The 26,309-nt window shown below is 41.8% G+C and overlaps 1 protein-coding gene across 2 annotated transcripts; it reads left to right on the forward strand.

The window, feature by feature from the left end:
* Nucleotides 1-333: 333 nt before the first annotated feature.
* On the forward strand, nt 334-26,309 carry LOC137863783 (SLAIN motif-containing protein-like). Of its 2 annotated transcripts, XM_068697199.1 has the most exons (10): nt 334-543; nt 1,018-1,111; nt 2,074-2,798; nt 12,358-12,494; nt 15,006-15,155; nt 19,868-20,008; nt 21,967-22,284; nt 22,500-22,637; nt 22,799-23,117; nt 25,145-26,309. In XM_068697199.1, the coding sequence occupies exons 3-10, from the start codon at nt 2,092-2,094 to the stop codon at nt 25,209-25,211; spliced, it is 1,977 nt and encodes a 658-aa protein (XP_068553300.1). In that variant the 5' UTR covers nt 334-543; nt 1,018-1,111; nt 2,074-2,091; the 3' UTR covers nt 25,212-26,309. The 2 variants fall into 2 exon arrangements, with proteins under 2 accessions (XP_068553300.1, XP_068553301.1); XM_068697200.1 differs by lacking the exon at nt 15,006-15,155 and having other exon boundaries at nt 335-543.

Here is a 26,309-nt window from a genome sequence, read left to right on the forward strand (position 1 = left end):
CCACAAAACCAGTCACCGATCCCCTCACGCCATCCCCCTTCAGAAAAAAAGACGCGTCACCCAAAACGAGCCACCCGCTTCTTCTAAAAATAATACCGCTTTTATTACCTTCTTGAAAAATCGCAACCACCCCTCTCCCCCACAAAAAGAAACGAGTTAAAGACACGAATCCAAAAGCGTTTTATTTATCCGCAAACGCCGCCTCCCCCCCCTCCCCTCAGCCTCCTTCTCCCCGTGAGGGGAGCGGAGCCGCGCGCCCCCCCCCCCCCCCCCCTCCTCGAGCCCCACGCACGCGCAGAGGGCGGGAAGGCGGCGGGCGCGCGCACGGCGCGAGGGAGGGGGGCGTGGCCGCGGGGCGAATGCGCGCGCGTGGCCCCCTCCCCTCTCGGCCCCGCGGGTCCCCGACCAACGGTCGGCGCGGGCGGGCGGGTGGCGGGACCGGACTGGATCGAACCGGAGCGGAACGGAGCGGCTCGGGGCGGACCGGACCGAACCGGACTGGATCGCAGCGGAACGGAGCCTCCCCCGCGGGCACCGCCTGAGGTAAAAGGGCGGGAAAATGGGGGGGGGGGGTCGGGGCTGTAGGGCCCGGCATGGCCGCGCCCCGCCGCCCTCACGGGGCCGGGCTCCCCCTGCCCGGGTGCCGCCCCTCAGCCTCCGGGGGACCCCCGGGGAGTGCTCCTAGGGCTGGGGGGGGTTCGTCCGGGGATGGGTGAGGGAGCGCGGGGTGCCCGCTGTGCGCTCTGTGCCGGTCACGCCGCCGCCCTGCACCTTCAGGCGGCGCGTGGGAGATAAAGGGCTGACAGGATTTCTGGCAGAAACGGGGAAAAAAAAGGCCGGCGGGGAAGGGGGAAGGGGGCAGGGAGCCCAGGCAGGCTCCAGCCGCACAGACCCCGGGCTAAACGCAGCTGCGGCACCTGCAGCAGAGCCCTCGAGCCGTGCCCCTCCTCTGTGTGCCATCCTCCTGCCACACGGGGTTTAATTTTTATTATTATTATTGTTATTTTTTTTTTTTAGGGGTGCCTGGTTTACTCGCTCCACGTAGCGTTGATCTGCTCCTTTTCAATGAAGACGCGATTGGGAGCTAAGCACGTCGCAGCTGAGCGCTGAGGTAAATCGCTAGCGCAGGGTAGGACTGGCGTTGGTGTGTGCTGTGAGCCTGCACCCCAAGCAACCCCTCATTGCTAAATGCAGCGCCTTGAAGCAGCCCCGTACCGTTAAACGGGTCTCTTTATGGCTTCCCAGAGGCTGGGACACAGCTGTAGGGTGAAGCTGCCTGAGCTACGGTCCCTAAACGGCCCCCGCAGCCACCCGATGAATTGTAGCGCTTTGGCTGAGGATGGCAAAGAGATGGCTTCCTTCTGTAACGCTTATGCAGATATGTCATGTGCAGGGGGATTTATTTCTCTATTTCCTTTGCCTTGTGTTTTTTTTTTTCCTTTTTTTTTTTTCTGTGTTCACATCTTGCTTCTGTGTCTTCAATGACAACAGGAAGATACGCCAATAAATACACCAGCTCTGCCTATTTTCACCTACCCCAGTAACTGAAGTTCCAGTCTGTAGTCATTGATACATAGTCAGGCCTTGATACAAGTTGATACAGAAACGTCTTCAAGTGTTTTTGTGCCTGTGTGTTTTGCAGGATAAACCTGGCAGCAAACAAAGGATGTTTTTACCATTTTCTTAATGCTGTCATTGTCTGACGTCAGTACCTTGTTAATTATGTTTCCTGACTTTGCTCAATCAGTGTTTTTTTTCTCATGTGTTTTGGTTGTTGCCAGATGGGAACTCAACTGTTGTGCATGTTTAAATTAGGCTCCTTTTATATGGCCTGATTTGTAGCATAAACGTTGCAGACCCAGGTGTTTAAAAGAGTAGTTTATGCTTGTGTTGGAAGTCTTCATAGTGATGCATTTGTTCTTTTTCACTAGATTTTGATTGAATTCAGTCACCTCATACCCCAGTACCATTAGTTTATGTTTATAGAAGTCAGTGTTTTTGGTTTTTAGGTCCAATTTGTTTAGAATATCGTGCATCTTTATGGAGCTCCTGTATGTTTGTCGTGTCTTGCAGTGAAGCCACGCGTTTTGGATGATGGTAGTTCCTGGGAGCGCCCCGCTCATACAGCAGGACCATGCTCTGGAGCCTGGCTTAGGGCGAGACTCGACGGAGAATTCTGCCATGGGCCCCGACACGGAGCCGGAGTCCGAGGAGGTCGGCCCGAAGCTGGATGAGGTGCGGAAGCTGCAGGAACTGGTGCGGAGGCTGGAGATCCAGAATCAGCACCTAAGAACGAGGAGCCGCAGGAGTCTGCTCGGGACCACGCCAAGCGAGATCCACGCCAGCGTGGATAACCACGACTCTGGTCTCAATGGGATGGAAATAAATAATAGCATCAATGCTATAACCGAGAAGCAGGAGTTGCAAATAATGGCAGATCTGCACAACAAGCTAAGCAAAATCAGGAAAGAGGAGGGAGAGAACAATTGCTTAAGAAAAGACAAAGATGCCCAAATGCAATATAGTTGTAACAGTGCCACTGAGGGATTGTCTTCCAACACGTACAATGCGGAAATGAAGACTGATGATAACGTTAGGCGTTCTTCACGTGTGGATGGGAGTAATGGCACAGAGCTTATGGGAAACTTGGTCGTTGCAGGTATTGATGCCTCGGTTAAAATACACGAACAAAATCCAAATGAAAACTGCGGAGATGTAGAAAGTCTTTTGAATAACACAGCTCTGGATGAAGTGAAAGTGTTAGAACTCGAGAACTGCAATGAAGAGGAAGATAGCTGGTATGTATTTTGAAACTTTGCTCATACGTGGAACTCGTGCTGCTGCAATTCCGAGTGTCTGTGTTTAAACATGCAGCATGTTTTTAAAGATATCAAATGCTTTGATTTTTAGCAGCAAGAAAGTGCCTGACATTATTGATTGTTGTTATTTTTAAGAACACTGTGCCAGAACTTTTTTTTTTGTTCCTGAAGCAGTTTAACTGTAGAGCTTGTCTGTCCCTGTACTTGCTGAAGCTGCTGCAGCACGTGTAGAAATCCTCCTTTCCTTGTTATTTCATTAACACGTGCAGAAGTGTGGATTTTTAATCTTTGTACATAAGCATCAAATGTTGTATTTAGCAAAATGCAGACTGAGATCCTAGAGCATCTGGAATTTGTGGCTTTTGCTAACATCTCTAAAGAATCCGTTTCCATTTCCTGAGTATGGTTTCTTTGCAGTTAACCGTTTTCTTTTGTTTAGTGACATGATCTGAAACAGATCAATGATGTCATCCTTAACTGACCTTACTTTGTAGGACTGCACCAGCAGCCTCATTTACAGCTGGCTGTATAAATCAGCAGATTAATTTCCCCTGCCCTTCCAAAACTAGTTAAAGTTTGAGGCTAATTCCAGCTCGTGCAATAACTGGGACTGGAGATTTTATCCAGAGTTCTTAAAATTAAGACTTTGTAGGATAGCCTCAGGGATCTACAAATTGTGTTCCAAACTTATTTAGCTGGAGATTAATCTGGCAGTGAAGATAGCATTCCAGAATGGCTACTAAATACAAAACAAGCCATAAAATCTAAAAATTCATTAGCTATTGCAAGTGAGGGTAAACTTCTGTTTGTAAATGGCATGGAACTCAGTAATTTAATGATGTCAGCTCAAATCTATTGTTATTATTTAAGAAACAGGGAAAGCACTTTTCTGATGGCAAAATGAGGTAAGACTGCTTTTCAGCATTAGTTTTGGAAAAGAATTCAGAAAGTTAGAAGTGCTCTTCAAAACTGATTTATCATGTGCTGTTTTTTTTGTTTTTTTTTTTTTTTAATTTTTTTTATTTTCCCTTGGCAGTCAGAAAGTTCTGCACACCTTTCCTGGCTGCAGCTGGTACATGTGACTCCTCATTTGTTTGTAACTGCTACTGACAGTCACAATGCAAGCCTCATTTGAACACCCAAATACTGGTTCTAACTTGGTCACTGAAAATCCAGCATACCTACAAAGCATTTTGATCAGATTTTTAAAAAAAAAATGGAGGGGGAGGGGAGGGGATGCATTTGACAAGCTAGTATATTTAACAAGCTGGTAGTTTTCCTTATTTCCAGTCTTTCATACATGCTTATAGCCTACAACATGAGATGTTCTTCAAACTAGGTTGTCTTGATAAAGAAACCAGACACAGCTGGAGATTTATATGGGCAATGAATACTGTGAAATGAAGCCAGGAGAGATTCTGCACTCAGAGGCTTGAGTTTATTAATCTCCCCTTGAGTTGGTGGCTAATAACCTCGTTCTTCTTTACCAAGTACTGAAAGTGAGGAACTAATAATGGATGTAGAATTAATAGCGCATGCCTCTGCTTATTGCCAAGTACTTGAAATTCACTTTGCAAGAACATCTCATATGCTGTCTGTGCTGATATTCTTGGGTTCCTATCAGCAATAGCCAGATAACAGTGGATATGTGGGTGTTTTCTTTTTTTTTTTTTTTTTTTTTTTAATGCTATACGGATTTAGGAACAACTTTAATAAGGTGGCTTTGCTGACTGGGGGGATTTTGTACTGCCTGGACAGAAGTAATAACTAAATATGTCAAGCAGCGCATTAGTCAAAGCGAATAGCTTACTATATTGTCATAGCTGCAGTCTTTTTTAATACCATATGTATGGGAAAAAAGCAGTAGCTAATATTGAAGATAATCTTGTAAGCAGATCTTTGACATTTATGATTTTTGGTGTCTCTGAGAAGCGCCCTGCAGCTTGTGTTCCCCTCTCGGTGCTGAGCTGACAGGCTGGTACTGGCCCCGACCTCTTCCTTAATGTCTTCTGGTAGGTGGGATGATGCTCCATACCATAAAGAATACCGAGAGCTTATGTTGTAGTTTTCTAAAATATGAACCAGTTTCAAATACGGAATGGGGAAAAAATAGCATTTAAAGTGAGAGGCTGTAGTTCCTACATCCTCGTGTTGCTTCTCCAGCTTTAAGAATACTCCAAAACCAGAGGGTGGCCTTGTTCTGGTGCCCTCGTGATTGACAAGGTTTGAAACCTCCAGCAAAAATCTCCTGTGTGGATTTTTGCCACCTGAGCTAACAGCAAAGCCTGTTGCACTCGGAGTGCCAAGGGGGAAGCACGGCGGAGCGGGTCTGAGGAATTGCCCCAGGTCTCTGCACGCACAAGTAGAGTCTGGGTTCCTGCACCCCTGAAAATACCGTTCCTTGGTCCAGACCGCAGGCGTTTCTGGGCTAGCAGTGCAGCTTCCCTCGGTGTCAGCAAGACCCGGTGTCTCGTGTGCTGTTTTTAAAAACAAGGGTGTGATGAATGAGCTCCTGTGAAACATGAGGTAGGGCATCCCAGGCGGTAACGGTACTCTGCGCTTCTTTGGTGTCTGTCCCTTGACTTGCTTCCTTAGGTCGCTTTCTCAAGTAGCTGTTCAACATTGTAAATATCCTCGAGGCCCAACTGAGGGCAAGTCAGCTTTCCGTGCTGTCCAGCTCAGCATGATGCTTGGCGTAGGCTTCAGTGGTCTCTGCCCCGTATTAGATAACAGCCCAGTCCTTTGTGGCACGTTTCTGTGCACGTCAGCTCCTGAGCTGGTTGTGGAAAGGCAGAGGGAGCCGACGGGATACGCGTGCAGTCGTCCTGCCTCGTTTGTCATTCCTGTGAACTCCCTGCATGAAAGAATTAAGTTACAGTTTTCCGTGAGCTTAGTTTGATGTTCATCATGCGGTGATTTGTATTCAGCATTTCGTTATGCAGACCGCTGCTGCTGTTTTGGTGTTTTGCAAATTGTCAGTTATCCTTCCTGGTAAGACTTGGGGGAGAGGATTTGGATTTGGAATTACGATGAGGTGATTCACATTCCACCCACCTCTGAAACACAAAGTGTTCCTGTTGGTGTGGCATTGCATGACAGAGGGAGAGAAAAATGGTCAAGTACTGAAGAAGCTGGGCTTTGCACTCGTTCTTATTACCAGATCAGACGATTTTTATCTCCATCCCCCCTAACGCCTGTTTTTCTGTTATTGGGATGAGTACCAACTCCTCCATCCACGCATTGCCTTGAGCAGCTTCCCTTTTCCCCTTGGTGGAAAGAGGCCCTTGGACACACCTCCCCAGTGGTGCTATTGCTGTTGTTTGAAATGATCTTTAAGCCAAAAGTTCTGCATCCCCGGGGCTAAAGCTAAACTGCCAGCAGGTTAACATGGGGCTTCAGGTAGACTTTTAGGTGTGTTTTTCTGCCTTTTATTGATTTATTTTTTAACTCAAACCTACTAATCATGCAAATTCAACAAAATATTTGTAAGTTTCTTTAAAATTGTTGAGGTCCTTTTTGAAAAAGCTGTAAAACGTGTGTCTACATGAATGTGCAAATCTACTCGGCCTTGTATCCTGTTATTTTTTATTTTGTGGGGTGAAGAGGTGAATGAATCCCTGTGCCACTCAAGTGAATCCCTTTGTGGCTGTTTCATCTGTGTCTTGCAGGGCTTCTGTCCCCCAGATCGTGTCTTCCCACTGCAAGCAGGTTGTGCCACCATCACCTTTGTGCTGTGCTGTCTCCTGTTTGAACCCAGGATCCTCACACAGCAAGGAGGGACCCCTTGAAATAATCTTTGAGCCAGCCGTGTGCCCAGTCCCTACAGATAAATTGCTATTTAGGAGCTTCCTCGGAGTATATGTTTTCAGCATTAGCTCTGGCTCAGTTTTGCAGCATTTAATTCAATACACTGCAGGGTGACAACAGCATCCTGGAAATGTGACATCTTGCCCCTCTAAGCTGGGGAGAGCTCTAACTGCCTTCCATCTCTGGACTCCCTTTGTACCTTTCAGAGGCCATGCAGTAGCTTTCCAGGGATCTCCCCTTGCCAACAACTGCATGATTAGCGACAGTAACTTGCACGGTGTTAGTTTTTCAGACAAGGTTAGCTTATGAAAAGCTGCTGGAGGTATATTTATTACTGTTTCAGCTCGCTCTGTGGCATTAATGTATTGATGACTTACCAAAACCATTTCCTGATGTTCCAGCTTGTTTTAGCAGCCCTTTGTGTTAGCTGCAGGAAGCCGTTCTGATGTTTGGGGCAACGTCTGACCTGCTGTGCGCAATGCTTGGGCAGAGGAGCTCCTTCAAAACCTTTCTGTGCAGCTCTAAGGTAATGCTGCCACCAGCAGCCTTCAGCGCTGGTAACTGCCAGTGCCTGAGTGGAGTTAACTGGAAGGAAAATCTACCAGTTTGTCTGATGCCTGCGTGCAAAATGCAGCGTTTTGGCTTCGCTTGCTTGTGATGGGGGAAGCCTGAAATGCCAGAGTTTGTCCTGAGGTGCTGAGGGTTTCCTCTGAAATGAGAGGTGGGCAGGGGGCCATCTGCGGGGCCTTGGGGGCTGCAGCAGGAGCAGTGCTGCCCCGCTCCTCGATGGGACCTGTGGGTGCCCCTCGCTCTTGCAGGCGGGTGGCTGTGTCAGGAGATTAGGCTAATGCCTTGTTGGAAGCTCTTCTGACTTAGTGCCGCGCTTCTTGGTGGTTTGTTCAGCAGGATTAGTCGCTAGAGAGACATAAAAAAGTGGTGCTGCCTCTGGGATCTGCTGTGCGCTGGTTTTTTGCATTCTCCAGTTATGTTTCTTGGGAATGAAAGCTCAGACTGCTCTTTTAGCTAATGCTCTGCTGCTTGTGTTTGGGCAGTGTTTTCCACAGGGATTTTCTCCTTGTTTCTTTTGTCTGTCGTTTCATGGACTGTGTGTGTGTACATATATATATATATATATATATATATATATATATATATTTTTTTTTTATTATTTTTTCCCCACTGTTGCTTTCCTCAGCACTCCATCACTGATATTTCTGTTCAACAGCGGCGTCAGATTGGAGACTGGGAACTGCAGCAGTGCAGTAATAAATCTGAAAATCCACCTCTGAAGGCTGATACATAAAGGAAAGGCAAATGAGTGCATTGTGTTTGAAATGCTTGCTTTATAGAAGAATTTAGCTGCCTTCTTAGCACTTTGGAGGTGTACCTTATAAATCTAAAATGTTCTAAACATGTTTAGCTACCTCAGGGTTCTGTCTCCATGTGTTGGTGCCTGTGTACTGGTGCTGAGTGCCTGTAGGTGACGTGTAATAAACCAGGCTTGTGTCATAACAACAGAGGTTCATTTTATTTTCAATTTAGCTCACAAGTGTATTAATTATAGAACTTTCTGCAGCCCCATTTCTCATTTTATGATCTACAGGTTGACTTGTATAAATATTCTGCACGATGAGGACCTTAAATTTTCAGTCACTGCTGGCTTTTGCTCTTACAATCAATCTGATGCGTTACTAAATTGTAAAGAAGCTTTTTTTAGTGAAGAGATTGATTTAAGAAAGTTGTCACAGTATCGTCTAGGTCCTTGTTGTTTCTTTGTTTTCTCTAAGGGGGTATTTTCTAAAACAAACAATAGTGGCTACTGGCTCCCATGTATCCTGTAACACTTGAAAATCGCTACCGGGTGTTTTGCTTTAGTACATTGGAATAAACTGCAAGGAATGCCACAGATTTATTTCTTGAAATACTTTTTCTTCCATTATTCGTAAGGGAAAAAAAAACCTCCTGTGGTGCTTACTGCCCAACCAAACCCACTTGCCTCTTAGCAGAGGTGCAGTTCACAAAATACTTGATAGGGAAAGGAAAACACATACAGAGTAAGGAGAAACTAAGGATGCATTGGGTAAGGTTTTCCTCACAGAAGCTCTAGAAAATCTCATTCATATTTAATGAATGACACAGCAAATCCCCAATATATCAAACTGGGAATAGATATCTGCCCAGCGTCTGCTTCCTGAGCTCTGTGTTAGGCCTCGGCACTATTTAAACAATTGGTTAGTTTTCATTTGTGATTTGACAAAAGAAAATATTCAAAGCATAACTTTTTGCTGTTTTAAACAGAACATCCTCGCCACCAAAAACTGCTGAGTTGTAGGAACAGTGCAAGGTAAAGCTTATTCACTAAGCAGGTATTTGCTAAACCCCAAAGACTTTGGCTGACCTATAAACTGGCAGCCTTGTGCACGCTTAATGGCATGCCTGAGTACATTTTTTCCAATGATTACTGGATTAAGTTATCCTGACAAATCAAACATGCTCACGGGGTGAAACTACCAGAAACAAAACCCTGCGTATTTGGAAACGGAGCAGAGCAAGCTTACTTTGTCACAAAAACCTCTTTCAGACAAAAACTTGTTCGAGTTGGGCTACAAACGTGGTGCTGTCTGAACTTCCCTCGCTTGCTATGGCTATTGTGCCACCAGAGCGATGGAGGAGGGCACTCCGTGGAGGCAGTGATAAGGACAGACTTTCAGGTCTGAATATTGTCCAGAAAAATCCTTGCTTCTGGTTATGGGGCAGGTGGGTTTAGTTTGTTAGGCTGGTGGTGTGCAGAGCTGTGGGAGAATGAGCCGTGAGAGCATGTTGTGACGAGTTAGCTTGGGGAATGTTGAACCCAAAGCTGCGCAGCACGGACTTGGTGAAATCAAGGCGGAATTCCTCCGAAGGCGTTATCTTTCTATAGATTGCCTGGCAGTGCTCTGAAAAATTGAGTTGTCCTTACTTAATTGAGTTTAGTTAAATGGTAAGTGAGGCCGTCTCTTGCCGATAGACTTGTCAGCTGAAAAAATGAGCCCTCTGGCAGACCGCAGAGCAGGTTGCTCTGCCTCGCAGGGAAGTGGCTCCAGCAATCAAATGAGCATCGTAATTCGGTGTTGGTGCGGTCCTGGGTAGAAATGTGATTAAAGGAGCTGAGTAGAACAAGGACTTCCCGAAGTAGAGCAAGATTTTCTCCCTAAACCTAAAATAAGCAAAGAACAGCGTGACCTGCCCTAAGGAGGCTGTTGGCCTCTTTTTTTTTTTTTATGGTTTTATTGCTGCTTTTTTGGTCTGAACTGTAAAACAAACCCAGGCAGAGCGAGCGCTTTGCTTTCTCCGTTTTATTCAGGCTGAGTGGCTGTAATGCTCGTTTGCCCATGCAGAAACAGCAAGGCTTGCTTGTGGAGTCTTTTATAAGAGATAATACTGTGTGTTCAGGAATATTGCCTTCCCTTTGCTCAGCACTTATTTTTCCCATAGCAAACTAGCTTCTGGAATTTTTTTTATTTGTGTGTGGTTTTATGTAAAGCTTGCTATGAAAAAGCCTCTGCATGAGACATGGCAATGTAGACTGACCCTCTGCTCCCCAAAAAGAGGGTCTGGTCAGGGGCAAGAATATAATTAAGATCACTAAAGTTGTGAGTGGCATGTCAGGAGACGATGGAAAATAGTTGCCCTCCACTGGCATCCCCTTCCCCAAGAACTGGGCAGTACTGGGAGTAAATAGGAGGTGACAGCTTCACAGCAAGCAAACAGAAGTGTCCCAGCGCGTCAGTTGGCTGCCAGGGGTGCTAAAAGAAGAGAGAGGGGGATCCAAAAGGAGATAAGAAAAAAAAAATATCTGTAGGGAGCTGTTGTGTGTGGAGATGCTCACTTGGGTAGCCCCAAACAGTAAAGATGTGGGAGTCCTGGAGAGCTTTCTGTGCAAGGACAGCTTCTGGGTCGATCTGCTGTTCTGTTGTCCGAACATGGGGGCAGGATAGGGGACAGGGCCATAGCTTAGATGGACGTTTGGATGTTGGTGTGGTATTTTAAACATCACAGCTCTTTGTTTTCTTTAGGCCAGTCCTCGCTTTCATGGGTAGGACACCTGAAAACTGAGAGTTCACCAGAATGTTTATGTAGCTCAAACATGAGGGTTTTTTTTTAGAAATTAGTGGGATAATTACTAAAATATCAGATGATTTATGTTAGTTTTGTTGGGGGAAGGGGGATTTTTTGAATTAAGTATGAGATATCAGTGTGAGGAGTACCCAGAGCAGAAGGACCTGATGTGTCTCGCTGCCGCAGCACACGATGTTCCTGCTAGGAGAGGGCTGCTGAGCAGGCCCTGCTGAGACAGATGGACTTAGGAGCCGCAGACTTTGTGTCTGCAAAGAACAGCTAACCTTCTCCAACAGCTTCTTGTTCAACCCCCAAAATTTAGTCTCAAACCATCTCTCTTCCTGAAAGGTATTTAGTACCTCAAAGATTTCAAAGAGTTGGGAGATCTCTACATCTTTTGGTATGCTTCGATCCAAATTCAGCAGTTTGAGCCTTTGGTTGAGAATCTTATGGCCTTGTTAACAAGATCAGAAAAGTTTTTGCTTTCAGCAGTCTGCTCTCTGCTTCTTCCTGAGCTCAGAGGTGTCACCTCTCAGACCCTTCCATCAGTTGCCCAGACGGGGGTCCTAAAGTTTGTCATCTCAGAACGTGCTTCCCTACCTGTGAATCCTTTTTGTATCATGCTTTGGATGACTCCAGGAGAACGCTCTATTAAATCCCTTTTCGTAGCAATGCATTCATAGTACAATAAATACTTTTAGCATGTGCAGATTAAGACAATTTAGGTGGAACTCTGATATTGAAGCAAGGCATGTATTACTATATGCAGAAACTATACCCTTTGACCTTTCTTGAGAGAAATTGTCCACTTGTGGAATAGTTAAGATTCTGCTTTACACATCATCAGTTGTAAATAATCCAAGGCTCTCAGCTAATTAAACTGTTTATACATAAGTCTAGGCATGCAAAATGATGCTAAGAGTGTTAAAACTGTCAAAAACTTGGGCGTTGTTAGAACTTAGTTAACACAACAATTGAAAAAAGGAAAGGTAATGTGCAGTTAATACTCCCTAATTGTTTGAAGATTTCTAAAGTGTTTAATTAAATTGCTTATCCTGTCAGTCTGTGGCTAGTCTCTATACAATTCCTGCAGGGGCTGAGAGCTGTTGTTACGAGGCAGGAGACAAATGTTAGACATTTGTGTAATACAGCTTTAACACCCTGACCTGTGGAGTTTTTTAACAGACCAAAACCCAACCAAACATTTAAAGACTTCTAAAAGAAGATGAAGATCAAATTAGAATCCCCTTGTCACCCTTGTCATATTTGTCATGGGATGTTTTTTGGAGGGGAGGGATGGAGGGAGAGGAAGGGGCGATAGGTGATGGTGAGTGTGCCAAATGGAAGTTGGTGCTCAACAGCTTAAAAGTTCCAGCAGTACTGCAGCATGTCAGGACTGAAGCTTGCTCTGCAGAGGCTGTGTATTTCTCTGTGAAGCTGTCTTTTAGGTGAATTTAACTATCATGGTAATACATCTGGTTTCTGAGTCACAGTTTGCCTTTTTTTTCCTTGTTTTTAAGTTGGGTAACATTTCTGTTGTTTACTGCTAAGTATACTTCAGTAACTGCTACTTCTGTGCTTGCATGCATGCATTAATGAGCGTTTCTGCTGTCCCTTTTCAATCCTTACAAAGGCTGTATGTGTCCCCGAGAAAATCTGCTGCGGACCAGAAAACGGGCTCACCTTTAAAATGGTGCCGCCAGGTGTTGGACAACCCCAGCCCTGAGACAGAAGCAGCCTGCCGAACTCTGATCAACAGGCTGGATCAAGGTATGTCAACTACGGGCTCTGCTTCTTCGAGTATCTTTTTATTTCCCCTTGCATGCTTTATGTTATTGAGGAGTAATAAAGAGACATGAAGTTTGCAGTTACTGTCCTGGAGAGTATCTGCAGAGACAGCACCTTCAGATGTTGTGTTCTTACTGCGTATTTGTGCAGCAGTGTTTGTCACTGTATGAAAACCTCCCTGCTTTCGGTTTACCACAGTAGTGCCATCAGCTGACCAAGGTAAGAGATTGTTCTGTAAACGTTAAGAAAACTGCACTGATTGCAAGTAAGAGACTGACCGAGGCACCCTGCTGTTTTGCCTTCATGTATCTTTTTAAGACGCAAATACAGACACTACAAATTTAATGACAAATTGACCACCTTGTTTTCTGTTCTTTTAATGTGTGCAGAGCCTAAAAACACTACAATTCATATCAGTGTTTTCAGACTCTTAATTTATTTTTTTTTTTTTAGTACTTAAAAATTTTTAATGTAAAAATATATATGAAAAAAGTGTATTTTTTTTGGGGGGGTGGGAGGGGTTGGTTATATAAATTCATTGCTACATCTTTTTTCAAGTAAAAAGTTCTACTGATGTTGACTCTTTCTAAGGATGAGTATTTTTACTGTATCTTACTGTTACTGATATTACCTGAGTAAAGTAATTGTCTGACACTAAGAGCTTCTAATAATTAAATGTTAAAACCTGGAACTTGCAGAAATGGTGTGAGCTGGGAAACTAGTTTTGCTTCCAGTTTTATTATTCTCTAAAGCAGGGCAGGGAGATGTTTTTATTTTCCTTTTTCAAAGCACAGAAGGATCAATCCCATATTAATCATTCACTGATACAGAAGCTCGGAGAATGGATGCATAGTTTATTCATTACAGAACCAAGCTTGTTATTTTATTTCTACATATCCATAGCCCATCACCTGGAAACCATCTGGTGGATAATCCTACCTTTTGTCTTTTAAAATGTGCTCCTGGTTTGTATTTAAAATGTGCAAGTCCTGAGCTGAATTGCTTGTAGCCAAGACGCTGAGGGATTTGAAGTGAATAAATAATCTGTTTCTATGTTGTGCAGCTTTCTGTATCATACAGCTTTCTTTACAGGCAGCTGTGATTTTCCCCGCAGCTGGAGGGATATCTAGTTTTATTATTTCCTTCTAACAACTCTTCACTGAAAAGCATTGCAGAGTGGGACGTGCTGCAGCCCCATCTGTCTGGTTCGACTCAGGAGCACCTAAACACAAAGCAGCGGTTAGCTGTGTGCTTCAATAAGTGGAGTTTCTGCAAGAATTAACACTTGGGAGTCCCTTAACATTTTATTAATTATCATTTTAACATTTTGATGTTAACTGATGAAAATACAACCAATTTGGTACAGAAATAGTTGTCTGCGTGGGTGTCAGCTTTGTCTTCTATATGAATGCAATCATTTTGATTTCAGGTTGAGCAGCAGTTCTAACTCAGTGATAGGAAGTCGGAGGCTGCTGACTTCTCAAGATTACATCCCAGCAGTGTTTTGGCGCAGCTCGCAACCAGGCTCACTTTGAGTTTAGCCTTGAAATTCCTGACTTAAGATAACTGAATGTAGTTTGAGAACAAACTTCATTTACTTCTATAAACCATTTGTGCTTAACAATTTAAATGAAGATTGGTTTGATTAACTCTTTGCTTTCTAACTGAAATGTATCAAGCTTTATTTGTAGTCTTTTTAAGTACAATACTTAATATTTGTGTGCACTGGGGGGGAGGTGGGCGACCAACAATTGTATTTATATGGTGAATTCTCACTCACTTCCTCAGCTACTGTTCTCTGGATTTCAGGGGTGGGTAATTCAGCAGCCCCTTGAATATACGCAGATCACGGAGTGAGTCATTTTGTTGATGTTGTAGCTGCTTATTTCCAAATTCAGTAAGCATGGATGCACTGAGTTTTGCCACCTGGCTTCTTTTTGATCGTTCCACTAACTTGCATGCAAGTCTGTTTTGAATAAATATTTCAGAATAGCTGTTTTTCATAGTCATTTGCTCTCCTTTTAATTTAAAGTCATAGCTTTTATAGTTTTGATGCTGGTTTGATTCTGTCATTAAGAATTCAAAATGATATACGTTTAAACATAAAGTTCAATGGAGCTCTTTAAAATGAAGACAGAGTATAAAAGTGACAGATATTTATGGAAACAGTCATCTTCGAAGACCAGCATTGAAACTTTCAGGAACATACAACTTCTTCAAAGTGGTTTTCAGAAGTTATTCTTGGAATTCTTTAGAAGTGACAAAAACAAGTTAAAGTGGAGAGTGAGCCAAGGGAACAGGCACTGTTTTGCCTCCTGTATCTTGTAACTGACGCCATCAGGATGTCTCATTCGAAGTTCATCCTTCACAACATTTAATTTTGTTTGTCCTAATGCCTTTCTTTAACTTATGCTCTTTTTTTTTTTTTTTTTTTTTTTTTTTTTTTATAATAATTTGATAACCTTTGTGGCTTTTCTGTATTTTTCCTTCTAGCCAGTAGATGGAAAAACCTGTATTGCAGTCCACTGGCATCACCAAGCGCACATAATTTGAATACAGAGACATGCTCCTCTAGCAATGCACTAAACTCTCCCGGGCATCTCAAATCGACTAACAAAGCACTACTAACCTGTGGCAGCTCAGGTATGGCATGTCAGTAGAGCAGTGCAACCCTGTGGTGTTTAAAATGCAAGGAGTATTACTAAAGGACACAGGGAAAAGCTGTCAAGAGCTGTAAGTTCACCTATGGGGTTTTCTCCTTTTAGTTTGCTCTCTTACCCAGGTTTCATCTGTTGTGGGGAGAAAACCTCCTTGCATTCTAAATGTCTTGTAGTTTTTGTTGGTTTTGTTTTTATAACTTTTAGTATCCTTTAAACTGTACTAATTATAATAGATTTAAAATAGAAAACAGATGTTGGGGGGGGGGAAACACCTTTGTCTCGAATAACATTGTTATATGTAGGTATTAACTATATAAAGTTACTTGGTTTCTGTTTTTTTGGCTTGAGCATGTGAAGTTTCTTTTGAAAATATTGATTAATATAGTCAAAAAGAAGCCTTGTGCTTGTCTGTGAACTGTCTGAATGAAAAACTAAACACAAATAGCAGAAGCTTTCCATCAGACTTCATTGTGTTTGGAGTAAGATTTCGTAATTTAGGGCAACTTGTACAAAATTCCTGTCAGAAGGCTATATTAATGAATTATAATAATGAAGCTTCTCCTAAATGCCTTGGCCTTAAGTCTGTGTCTGCTTTTAAGCTGCAGCCTTAAGAGTCCACGCAGGCTCTTTCAGTAGCATTGTTGATCCCTGATGCACTTTATGCTCAGTTTCCAAGTAGAAATGCTTTGCCTCCTCGCTTATTATCAAGAGTCTTCCTTGGTGGTTTTATTTATTTTTTTACTTGTGGAGAATGCTGTATCCTAATTTGCATGTTTAGAAACATAAAGCATATTTAACAGTTTCTGGCTTGAAAGTTGATGTTAAAAGAACCTGTTTAAAAAAAAAACCACCACCACCTTGCATATGGATGTTTTCACAGCTGCAGGAGATCTGCTGGTTTTCTGCTGTAAATAGAAATGAACACTTGGCTCTGTTTTGTAAACAAAAGGGTGCATGTACACCTGATTATTTTTGATAGTTGAATTCTTCAGGGAAAATGCTCTAAATAAACTTTTTTTTTTTTTAATATGTCCGTAATAGGTTTTCTTGGTTTTTAATATGAAGATGGTTAGCAGCAGGGTTTAAATCTAGATTTATGATCTCATCACTTTCATATGGAAACAGTTACTGTTTAAAGCTGAAGTGTCTGTGCAATTTCTAAAATTCATCATCCACTTTGCAAATCTGAAGTTGTCAAGAGTACCACATAAAGAGAGAGAGCATAGCACAGGCCATTTCCCCGTAGGGTTATTATGCACCTGTTCTGTGGCTCTTTCCTTTCCCACTCCTTTAATTTCAGTTGTTGAAAACACACCTTATGTAAGTGCTGACAGAGTTCAAAGTTCATTTTCAACTTGATTGATCTGGATCTATTTTTATTTCTCAGAAAAACAGAGCTTTCCTGACAGTTCAAGTGAAAAATGTTCAACAGCAACTTAAAGCTCTTCCAAAATCCATAGTGCTAAGCTTCTGAAATGAAAACCATAATCAGTTCATCTTGCAATGTTGAGCCACTACAGATTTTACTGATGATAGAATGTAAATGTATTTTGGCTTTTTTCCTTCCTTCTTGACTGTTTCTAAATAGACCTGTAATTTGAAATACAAGGAGATACACGCAACTAAAGCAGGAAATTTGCTTTTAAAAAAAGCTGTATTAAACTGGGAGGTGATAGTCACAACAGGAAAGAAGAAACAAATTATATAATCCTGATGTATATTTTCTTCAATAACTTCTTTTTCCCTGTCCACAAATAACAACCAAGTATCAACATCTGAATATACTTACAGAAGGCCAGCAAATTCAGGCCATTACAAAGATACAGAAACTCATCTGAGTTTCTTCTGAGCAATTTGACTGCATGCAGAGTGTGTACTGCATTTTAAAACGATTCAGTATTCATGTATTTCTCCTCCTTTACCTCTGAAGCTGTTCTGGTGGACTATGAGAGTGTGACAGGAGGAACTTTTTTGTAACCTTCTGTAGTTTCTCTCTCATTTTATTGCTAATGTAGTTTTGTCAACTAATGAATAACTTGAAAAAGGCAATTGATGGACATTTCTTACAGTCTAAAAATTGTTCCTGATTTCTTCTTTCCCATCCAGTCTCATCTTCTCTTCTATGGAGACATTCTTTTCTGTGCTTTTATTGCTGCTAAGAGTTTCAAAATAATATCAAGGTCTAAATTTCAACTACTTCTGCATACTTAGCTGATATAGTGAGTCAAGCAGACTGCATGTCTGTAGGGTAAGGCTTATATTATTACATCCTTGCCATTTCCTTTGAGACACTGAATCCCAGGTGTCACAGGAGAACTAGACTGACATGCATTCAGTCAGTGAGAAGTCTCTGTTATTCTTGGCCTCAGAATGTCTTTAAACCTTTTCTGGAGAGCCAGAAAGGGAAGTGTGTTGATTTTTGGAAGATCATCGTGTCTGTCAACTAATACAAGATAAGTTGGTTGTACTTTTCCCAGGTTTGAAGTGTCAGGTAGTACTTTGTGTTCTGTCGTTTTCTGCTGCTTGCATCAGAGCACTTCAGCCTTCCTCTTTTAATCAGTGAAATGTTTCTAGAGCACCTGTAGTTTATTCATTATACTGCATCCTGGAGGTGCAATCCCTGGAATTAAGTTCAGTTTTAACACTGGACTGTCTTAGTTTGGAGGGTGAGTGTGGTTGTATAGTGCACGCATGTGTCCCTTACACCACAGTCACACTACTATGCAATATGTAAGCATCTTGAAACTGGAAAAACGTTACACCTTTTCAGATGAGGAGTTTGAAGTTCATCGGTAGAAAGCACTTTGCTCAATACCCATGTAGGGAACTTGTTTTACACCTGGACTTGAAACGTGTGTATTCAGTGTTGTCCGTTACTACCCTTAACAACTGGTGCAAAAGAAAACCTTGAAGAGATCACATTGGGAATATGCTGCTTTTTCTTGCCCAAGATGGAGTTAACTGTTGTTTAAAAGGGTTGTTCAGGAATGATTTGTAGATGTTTTGCTGAGAACAGACAAAATGTTTTATTTCAAGTGTCACTTGTAGTATTGTTGAGAATTAGTCAATTAGCTACATTGCTTTCAATACTTCTTTTTTTTTTCCTAGAAAACAGATAGCAAAACTGAGCTAAAGTGAAGGTGGTGAATGACATCATATCGATGCAATGGGAGGCTGATGTTTTGTTCTTGATTTATCTGCTGATGCTGTAACAGCCTACTTGTTGCTTCTTGTGTCAGTGATGAGCTTGAATCTCTGTCTGAGCAGGATTTGTATTCCTTAATCTTACTCTAGCTTTAAGAGATGGCAAGTATTCATAGGCTCTTGCATATCTACAGCTTTATCTTCTATCAGATTGGTTGTATTTCTGTGTTTTGTTGTTGTTTTTTTTCTTCGCATTTAGTACTATATATATTTAGACAACCTTGTAATTTCTTCAAAGGTAATGGGGTTCTGTCTTCTAAAATAGCTTTTCTAAAAATAGTTTTTCTAGTAATGCTTTTTTATATATACAAAGCAGTATGGATGTTCTAAAATGGGAGAAGATGGAGGTAGGCTAGTGTAATAACCATTCACCAGCTCTCCTGCTGTCTTTCAAAGATACTACCCCAAGCTGAAATTAATGTTGATGGAATGGCAGCAAGGCTCTTGTAACATTGCCTGCATCTGCCTGCCATCTACAGATGGGGACGGGCTAACTGCTGGTGATGTTTACCCTTGCTGCAGTAACAGCAAGTTGCCAGGAAGAAAAGTATTGGAGGAAACCCAAAAGCTGTTGTGATACCTGATTTCTGTATACGGGGTTATTTGCAAGCTGCCTACATCTGGAGAACAAGTACCAGCATAACCCAAGAGTTACATGACTTGTTCTTGTCTTCCTATTTCTGTGGCAAGTAGTAGTGCTTGTACACCATGGAAAACACTGCCTTGCTTGACCTCAGAAAAAGTACTAGTAGGTGAAGGTCTGCACGTGCTAATTGTGATTATTTTTGTTATTATTTATTATTCTAAAGGCAAATTGGTTGTTCTTCTTTCTAATGCCTGGTTTTTGAAAGGCTTCCCTTTGCAGAAAGATCCTTCCAGTTTGTTTTTTATTAGCTATAGTAAAGGTTCCATGACCTGCTCTATGTATAAGCTGTATCCTTTCCTGTAAGAAAGAGAATTTGTTTTTTGATGGGAGGAAAGAAGAATATAAACCTCTAAAACGAGGAGGTAATCCTGTATAAACTGTACTTTACATAATCAAATTGTGTGAATGATTTTTGAGGTATTGTAGTGTGAAAGCCATTTGGATCCTTTTACTCCTATTCCTCCTGCTCATCAACACCTTAGCAGATGCTTCATGTAGCTCTGCTGCTTAATATCTAAATCAATAGCTGCCCCTTCCTCAAAATCGGCAGCAATAATAAATACTGATCTTATTGGCAGGTTTGAACTTAGAAATATATATATCTTTGTTACCTTCTGTCCAGAAGGTGGCAATTTCATCCCCATGCAGACTCTCTGCCTCCTTAAAACTGCAAGTTAAAGCCCCGAGCACTGTGTTCTCAAGTCACTGCTAACTTCTTAATTATTTCTAGCAATCATACCTTAACTTCATAACTGTACTGATCTTTATTACTGGAATAAATATTCTTCTGCTTGTTCTTGCTTTGTATACGGATGTTGAATGTTTTTTCTATTTCTCTTCTAAAGGTTACTTGAGCATGCATTCTGCACTGAGCTCTCAGTCATCTGTGGACAGTGAGCTGAGCACATCTGATGACTCCATCTCTATGGGATACAAACTGCAGGACTTGACTGATGTCCAGGTTATGGCACGCCTTCAGGAAGAAAGTATGTGGCAGCAATTTTCTGTGTGATACAGTTTTAGAATTGTAGATAAATGTAGGTGGATTTCAACTGTTCTGTTCCCGAAACAACAAAAGGATTTGATAGATCATTTGTAACCTTTGTGTTTTGCAAGGGCTTCCTTTAAAAGTCTACAGACCCAAACTGCCACTTAAACTTAGCAGTTGTGTAACACTGTCAAGATTATACCTTATAAAGCAGAGAATGGTCTTGAAAGTATTATCCCAAACCCCAGCCTTGTTAAATGTGCAAGTACCCTTTAGTCTTCAAAATGTTCTAACCCAGACCATCTCTCAAATACAGGTGAGGTTTCATGAGTAACCATTCTGTAGCAGTGGCAGTTCAGACAGCAGCTGCTCATCGAGTTGTTTGACTGCTGTTGCCTTGCTTCAGCCAACGCGAGCAGCTGTGGAGCTGCAGTGTGTGTCGGTTTGGGGAACTGATCCAGCTGAGAAAATAACCCGGCAAACAGTTTTGCTTGTAAATTTTTGTTTTTCTGAGCAAGGTTGCCTAACTGCAGCATGAAACCATATTAGAAGCTGTCTAGAGAACCGAATTTTACAAGCTGTGTTTTTCACAGAAGACGCAGGTTGTATTCTATGGCTGTGTTGAGTACACCAAAAGTTCAAGAGCATTAACACTGAAAGAGCTGAAATTACAACTTAAGCTTTTCTCTGGTAAAGTGCTTAGAGACAGCTCTGCAAATTTAACCAAGCGCAAAGCATGTCTGTGTCACGGCATGGGGATTTCAGGGCCATGGGCCAGTTCCCATTAAGTTCCTGGTAAAAACTCACTGCTGACCTCAGTGCAATTTGTAGAAGTCCTGACTGAAAATCAAGGTGGAACAAAGTTGTAGGATTTGTTGGTCTGTGCAAATTAATCATTGATTTTGATTTACTGGAAACAGAAAATGAAAGTCTCTGTTTTTCTTCTGATGAGCACCTCCTTTTAGTACTGTACCTTTATAAATATAAAAGATGTTATGAAACAGTAATTTGGATATGAGACCAAAAAGAGCAAAAGATCGTGTTATTGCTTCATTATGCTTGAGTGCAGCAAGTTCTGTTAAAGGGAATAAAGCAAGTAACGGCCCTTCTCTTTTTAAACTTGAGTATTTTCTTATGCTTTGTGATCACTTTAAAAAAAAAACAACGAGTATAGCAGAGAAATCCTGTCACATCACAAAGTTTCTAGCGAGGTATGAAAAGATTGCTTCATCCTCAGAATTATGTACCCTTTTCATATTTGTATTGTGAAGGGAGGTAAGTAGAGAATTACAATTTTTTTTTTTTTTTATTATTCCCTGCGACGGAGGGAATGCAGTGAGAAGAGAGTTTTTAAGAATGTTGACTAACACGTTTTTCAAAAGCCCAATCAACGAGTTCGCTAAATTAGTTATTGGTAAGAAGTTGCTTGCATTTTATTAGGCAAGAAATCTTAAATAAAGGCACAAGTTGGGTGAGGACATATAAGTAACCTAGGCAGATGCACCATGGATATCAGTAAATGCAGGCCTTTGGAGGCATAAGTTCAAATCTTTGTTTCACATTGAAATGCTGGTGGGTGCATAATTAACTGCACTGAAAAATTCATGGTGTAATTTAGACTCATTTACAGAGCTCACTTAACAGAGCTTGCATGGCAGTACATAGTCCACAAGCACAGCTGCTCATGTGTGTGATATAAGGAGTAATTTAGGTCATTTTGAATATTAATTATTTGCTCTAATTAAACAATGCTGATACAGGTGACTCCTGTTCCAGCTTAGGGATTCAGTGTGCTGAGAGAGCCTTCAGTAAAGACAGTTGTATCAGCTTGAGTCTCCTTCAAGGGTGAAAAAAATTACTGATGGAAGTATTGCTTCTGAGTTTGTGTTGCTTATGGGTAAGGAATTGTTATTTTAACATGTGGTGACCTTGAGCTGTGTTGCCCTCTGCCTCCAGGTCTCCGTCAGGATTGTGCCTCTAGCTCTGCTTCCGTATCACGTCGCAGTTCCAGCGCCTCCCTTCACTCCCTGCGAAGAGGAACCTACAGTGACCAGGAGTTCGATACGTACAGCCTTGAGGATGAGGATGATTATGACTGTTCCCTGTCATACCGCAGCGCTCACAGATACTCGCCATCTCCGCTCAGTTCACCCAGATGCCAGTCCCCTTCTTCCAGTACAGATTATAGTAGGGCATCTACTTCCCGTATCCGTCCCCCAAGGAGATCCGTGCAAAGCCCGATGCAAGACCGGCTGAAGTACGCGAACAGCGAAGGTAGGCTAGTTGTGAGCTCTTGGTACAAGTTAATTAAAAAAAAAAAGTATATATTTTGAAGCATTCATTTCGAAATTGTTGTTATTTACTGGAAATAGTTTATTCAGGAATTAGTTCTATACTTGTCTACTTTTTAGATTTTTTAATAATCTGAACGGTTTTACCTCGTGGTTGCTACCAGAAGCAGCAAACAGTGGATTTGCTTTTGATTTCAGAGGAGATGCGCCACAGCATGCCCAACCTAGCCAGGACGAGTCTTCGAGCTCTAGAGTCTGTCAGGAGCAGCCGGAGCTTGGAGTCGGACCTGCAGGTGCCAAGCAGTCGACTTTCAAGAATTCAGCAACCATCAGCAAGTCAGTGCAATACCTTCTACACATTGCTGTAGTGCATTTTTCTTTTTTTTATTTAAACCTCCCTAACTAAAACCAAGGCCCTTGAGACGCATTGTGTCCTGATGAGTTCTTATAATACTGTTGCCAACTAGGTTATTCTTTCTTTGTCTTTCCATTTCTAGGTCTGGCTCCCAGTAAGCTCAGGTATTCCTCCAGTGCTGGGCAGTCTCCCTTAACAGTGCGACAACCAATGAAAGCCGGGTCGTGCACAAACTCTCTGTTAACACCCAGGCAGCCGGTAAAAGCCTGCAGTTACACAAATCCTGTCAGTGGAATTCGAAAGCCGCAGGGTTCTTCGCTTAGCACAGGCTCTTCCAGTAGCAGTTCCGCTACTAGAAGCAGCAACATGGTCACTGTGGCCAAAAACTCACCCATTAAAGCACGCACGTCTGTTGGAGGATCTTCAGTGCCCAAGAGCAAGCTGACGCCGCCGTCCAAGAGGTAAGATGTTAAGCTTCACAGACCTGAATGTCTACCTTCATTTTACAAATTAGAAACTTTTTTAATAGAGTGATGTTAGTCTTGGAATTCTTTTAAAGTGTGCCATGGATATAAGCTTGGGTCAGACCTACTGATGACCTACTGATGGTGTCTACTATTGAAAACAGCTTAAGGCTCGGATCTCACAGTCTCAGCAGGTGAAGCTGTAGGAGATGATAGCTCAGCACGTCTGTCCTGGTATTTTCAGGAAATCATAGCTAAAACAGGGAAATTGTTTTTGGAATTCTCAAACTGGTTATTATTTCTCATGAGAGGCAGCTGGATGGATTTTGTTTAATACAGTGTCTGCCTATGGATCTCCATGAATATGAAAATTAAACTCTGTTCTAATGCAGATGTTTAGATGTAGGGTTAGGAAGCCATTAAAGAAAGGGTAGCACAAAGCTGTTACATTCATGGAGGTTAAGTACTTTGCTGCCAGTCAGGAAATAAAGAGTTGCAGTTCCTTTATATACCACTAAAATTAAGTTCAGTGAATGCATGTGTGAAGTGATAGGCTAGAACTCATCAGCTTCTTGCTTAAATGCCCTGTGACCAAGTCATACAATATTCTGTGTCTCGGTATTCCATCAGTTAAAAAAAAATAATTCTATTTCTTCATCTATTTTTTAAACAAAGCTAGTTGTCCAGGAAAATGTGGAGCCATAGGCTCAAATCTTTTTGTATAAGAAATGAACGTTACAAAACTTTTTTTATTTGGTGCATACACCTGGTTTGGGGAAGGAAAAAAATCTTTCAAAAGACAAACTCTATTTTCTGTTAATATAATAATCTTCCCAGATGACTGACTGTGGTACTCTAATTTTGCTTCTCGTAAAATATTTTATTTTTTTTTAGTGTTTAGCTATGAGTCTAGGTGGGCATTGTCCAAAACCTAATGAGTTTTTAGAAGGGTTTGGAAAATAGGAATATGTTTAAGACAAACCTTGACTATTTTGTCCTATGCCATTAAAGTAACTTAAAAAAGAAAAAGCAAACATAATGGTATCCAAAAAATGTAATTTTTCTTCTTGTTGCATAAGTGAAATGATTTTGAGGTTGTATTTTAACCCAGTATGATGCAATTGAATTTGTTTTACAATTACTTCTAGCTCTTTAGCTTTTGTGATTGGATACTTAAATATTTAGACAGTAGATGTCTGAAGTTTGCAGATAGTCTAAAGCAACAGCTGTTTAGTTAGAACATATCCAATCTCCTTAAAATCTCTAAAATGGCTTTAACAACTACATGCATGGACTGCTTTATGTGCTTTATGCCATTTGAGCAATGTTTTCTTATCCCATTGTCCCCAGCCATCTGCTGTATTCTTGTGTATGGCAAGCCCCCTACCAAATTGCCCAAAGCTATTTTTTTTTACAGCTGTTCGCAGCACAATTTTAATGTAAACTTTTAATGGGAAATTAACTTGATTGAATATCAGCCTGCTAAGGAATATTGTACTCTGATTTTTAAACGTCTGCTTATAGCCTTAAACTGACATGTGTCTACTACTTAAAAATTCCCTTTAGTGGGCTTTTGTTGTTGTTTTTTTAGGTGCTTGACTTGTAGCAGTACTCTACATACAACTTGAATGTAGTTCATGTATTCAGTCATACTCACAAGAAAAAAATTGTTCTAGACTCAGGTGTGGGAAAACCCACAGTAGTGCTCATAAGGTAGCACAGCAGGTTAAATAGGTCTCTGCTGAAGTATTTATTCATACTCAATTGCTTTAAGCTGCCTGAAATAGCTGCTGCTGTACCTGTTGCGTGGGCCTCATGGTGCAAGGGCTGGGCAGGCTGGGTACCTGTGTTTCTGCAGCAGTTTACCTAAAACAGGCTGCTGCTGGCACTGTCATGTGACAGATGCTGCAAAAGCCCAGTGTAAACTGAAGCTTCACACATGCATTCGTTCCTGTGTGCACCAACAGATTACCTGGAACTTTGCTTCTTGTAGCTGGTAGTGACTTCTTTGTCTCTCAAACCAGATTTCTTCAATCAGCAAAGACCACTCAGAACACTGTGGACGACTCCTGGAAGGATGGGTGTTACTGACACAACCAAAATGCCGATGCACTGCCAAACACCTCTGTGAAGCAGAACCCCAGCTGGCTGGGCTTTGAGAACATTATTTTAAAACAATCCTCTACGTGAGAGACCCATCTCTTTGGGACTGATGTGTATAGTTCCTCTCCTCTTGAATGCAAACAATCCTCGCCTTCCAATACTCTGTCAAGAGCCTGTCCTGAGCGGTGGAACACAACTGCTTTACCATGTTCCCACCGTTCAAAACGTTACTGAAATACAAGTCTTCACACGAAGACTGAGAAGAGCCTTATTTCATACTAACCTCTATTTGCAACCCTTTGGAAGGCCTGTTGCAAAAAAAAAAAAAAAAGCTTCTTACAAACTGGTCCTGAGGATGCTTGCTTAAAAAGGCTGCTGGTTGCCCTGCTTGTGCCAGAAAGCAGCTCTGAGCCACTGCTGTGGCGTGTTACATGGCGGTGGCCTGGGGAGACTAGAAATAGCTGTATAGGTGTTAGAAGTAAGACTTTTTAACTTCAACCTGGTGTATTCTAATATTGGTCTGAAACAACTTTTTTTTTTTTACTTCTGTATAGAATGTATTTCTGCTAATTTTTATTGTTTCTTCTAGGAAATGAAGCAGGTTTTTATAACTGTAGCATACTTCAAGCTGTTGTATTCAAGTGTGTGCATCACAGTTCACAAGTGAAGGAGCAGTACACAATATTTGTGTGGGTTTGTGATCAGGCAGTTGCAGGGACAGGGGATGCTATTTGAAAACTGCTGTTTATCAGCATCTTCATATCTCATATGAGGAAGTTGACAAACACCAGTTACAAGCAAACTTTTTAAAAAAATAGCTCCCACTGACTGATTTGACTTGAAGTGGTTCCCTTTGATCTTTCAACTAGCCCCTAACTGCCCTCATTTTTGTAGAAGAGTTTTCTACCGTCTCTTTGGCTATGAAGGATTCTGTTTCAATGTCCTTTTCCTCAGCAAGTGCTGGAGGCTACAGTCTTAGTACACAAAATATGCACTGATAGCAATGTTCTCCCTGCCATCAATGTGATTTTGATAGTGTAGTTTAATAAAATGTTATGGTGCTGAAATAGATCTGCCTTACTCAAA

Source organism: Anas acuta, chromosome 13 (assembly GCF_963932015.1).
Source record: "Anas acuta chromosome 13, bAnaAcu1.1, whole genome shotgun sequence".
Taxonomy (NCBI): Eukaryota; Metazoa; Chordata; class Aves; order Anseriformes; family Anatidae; genus Anas; species Anas acuta.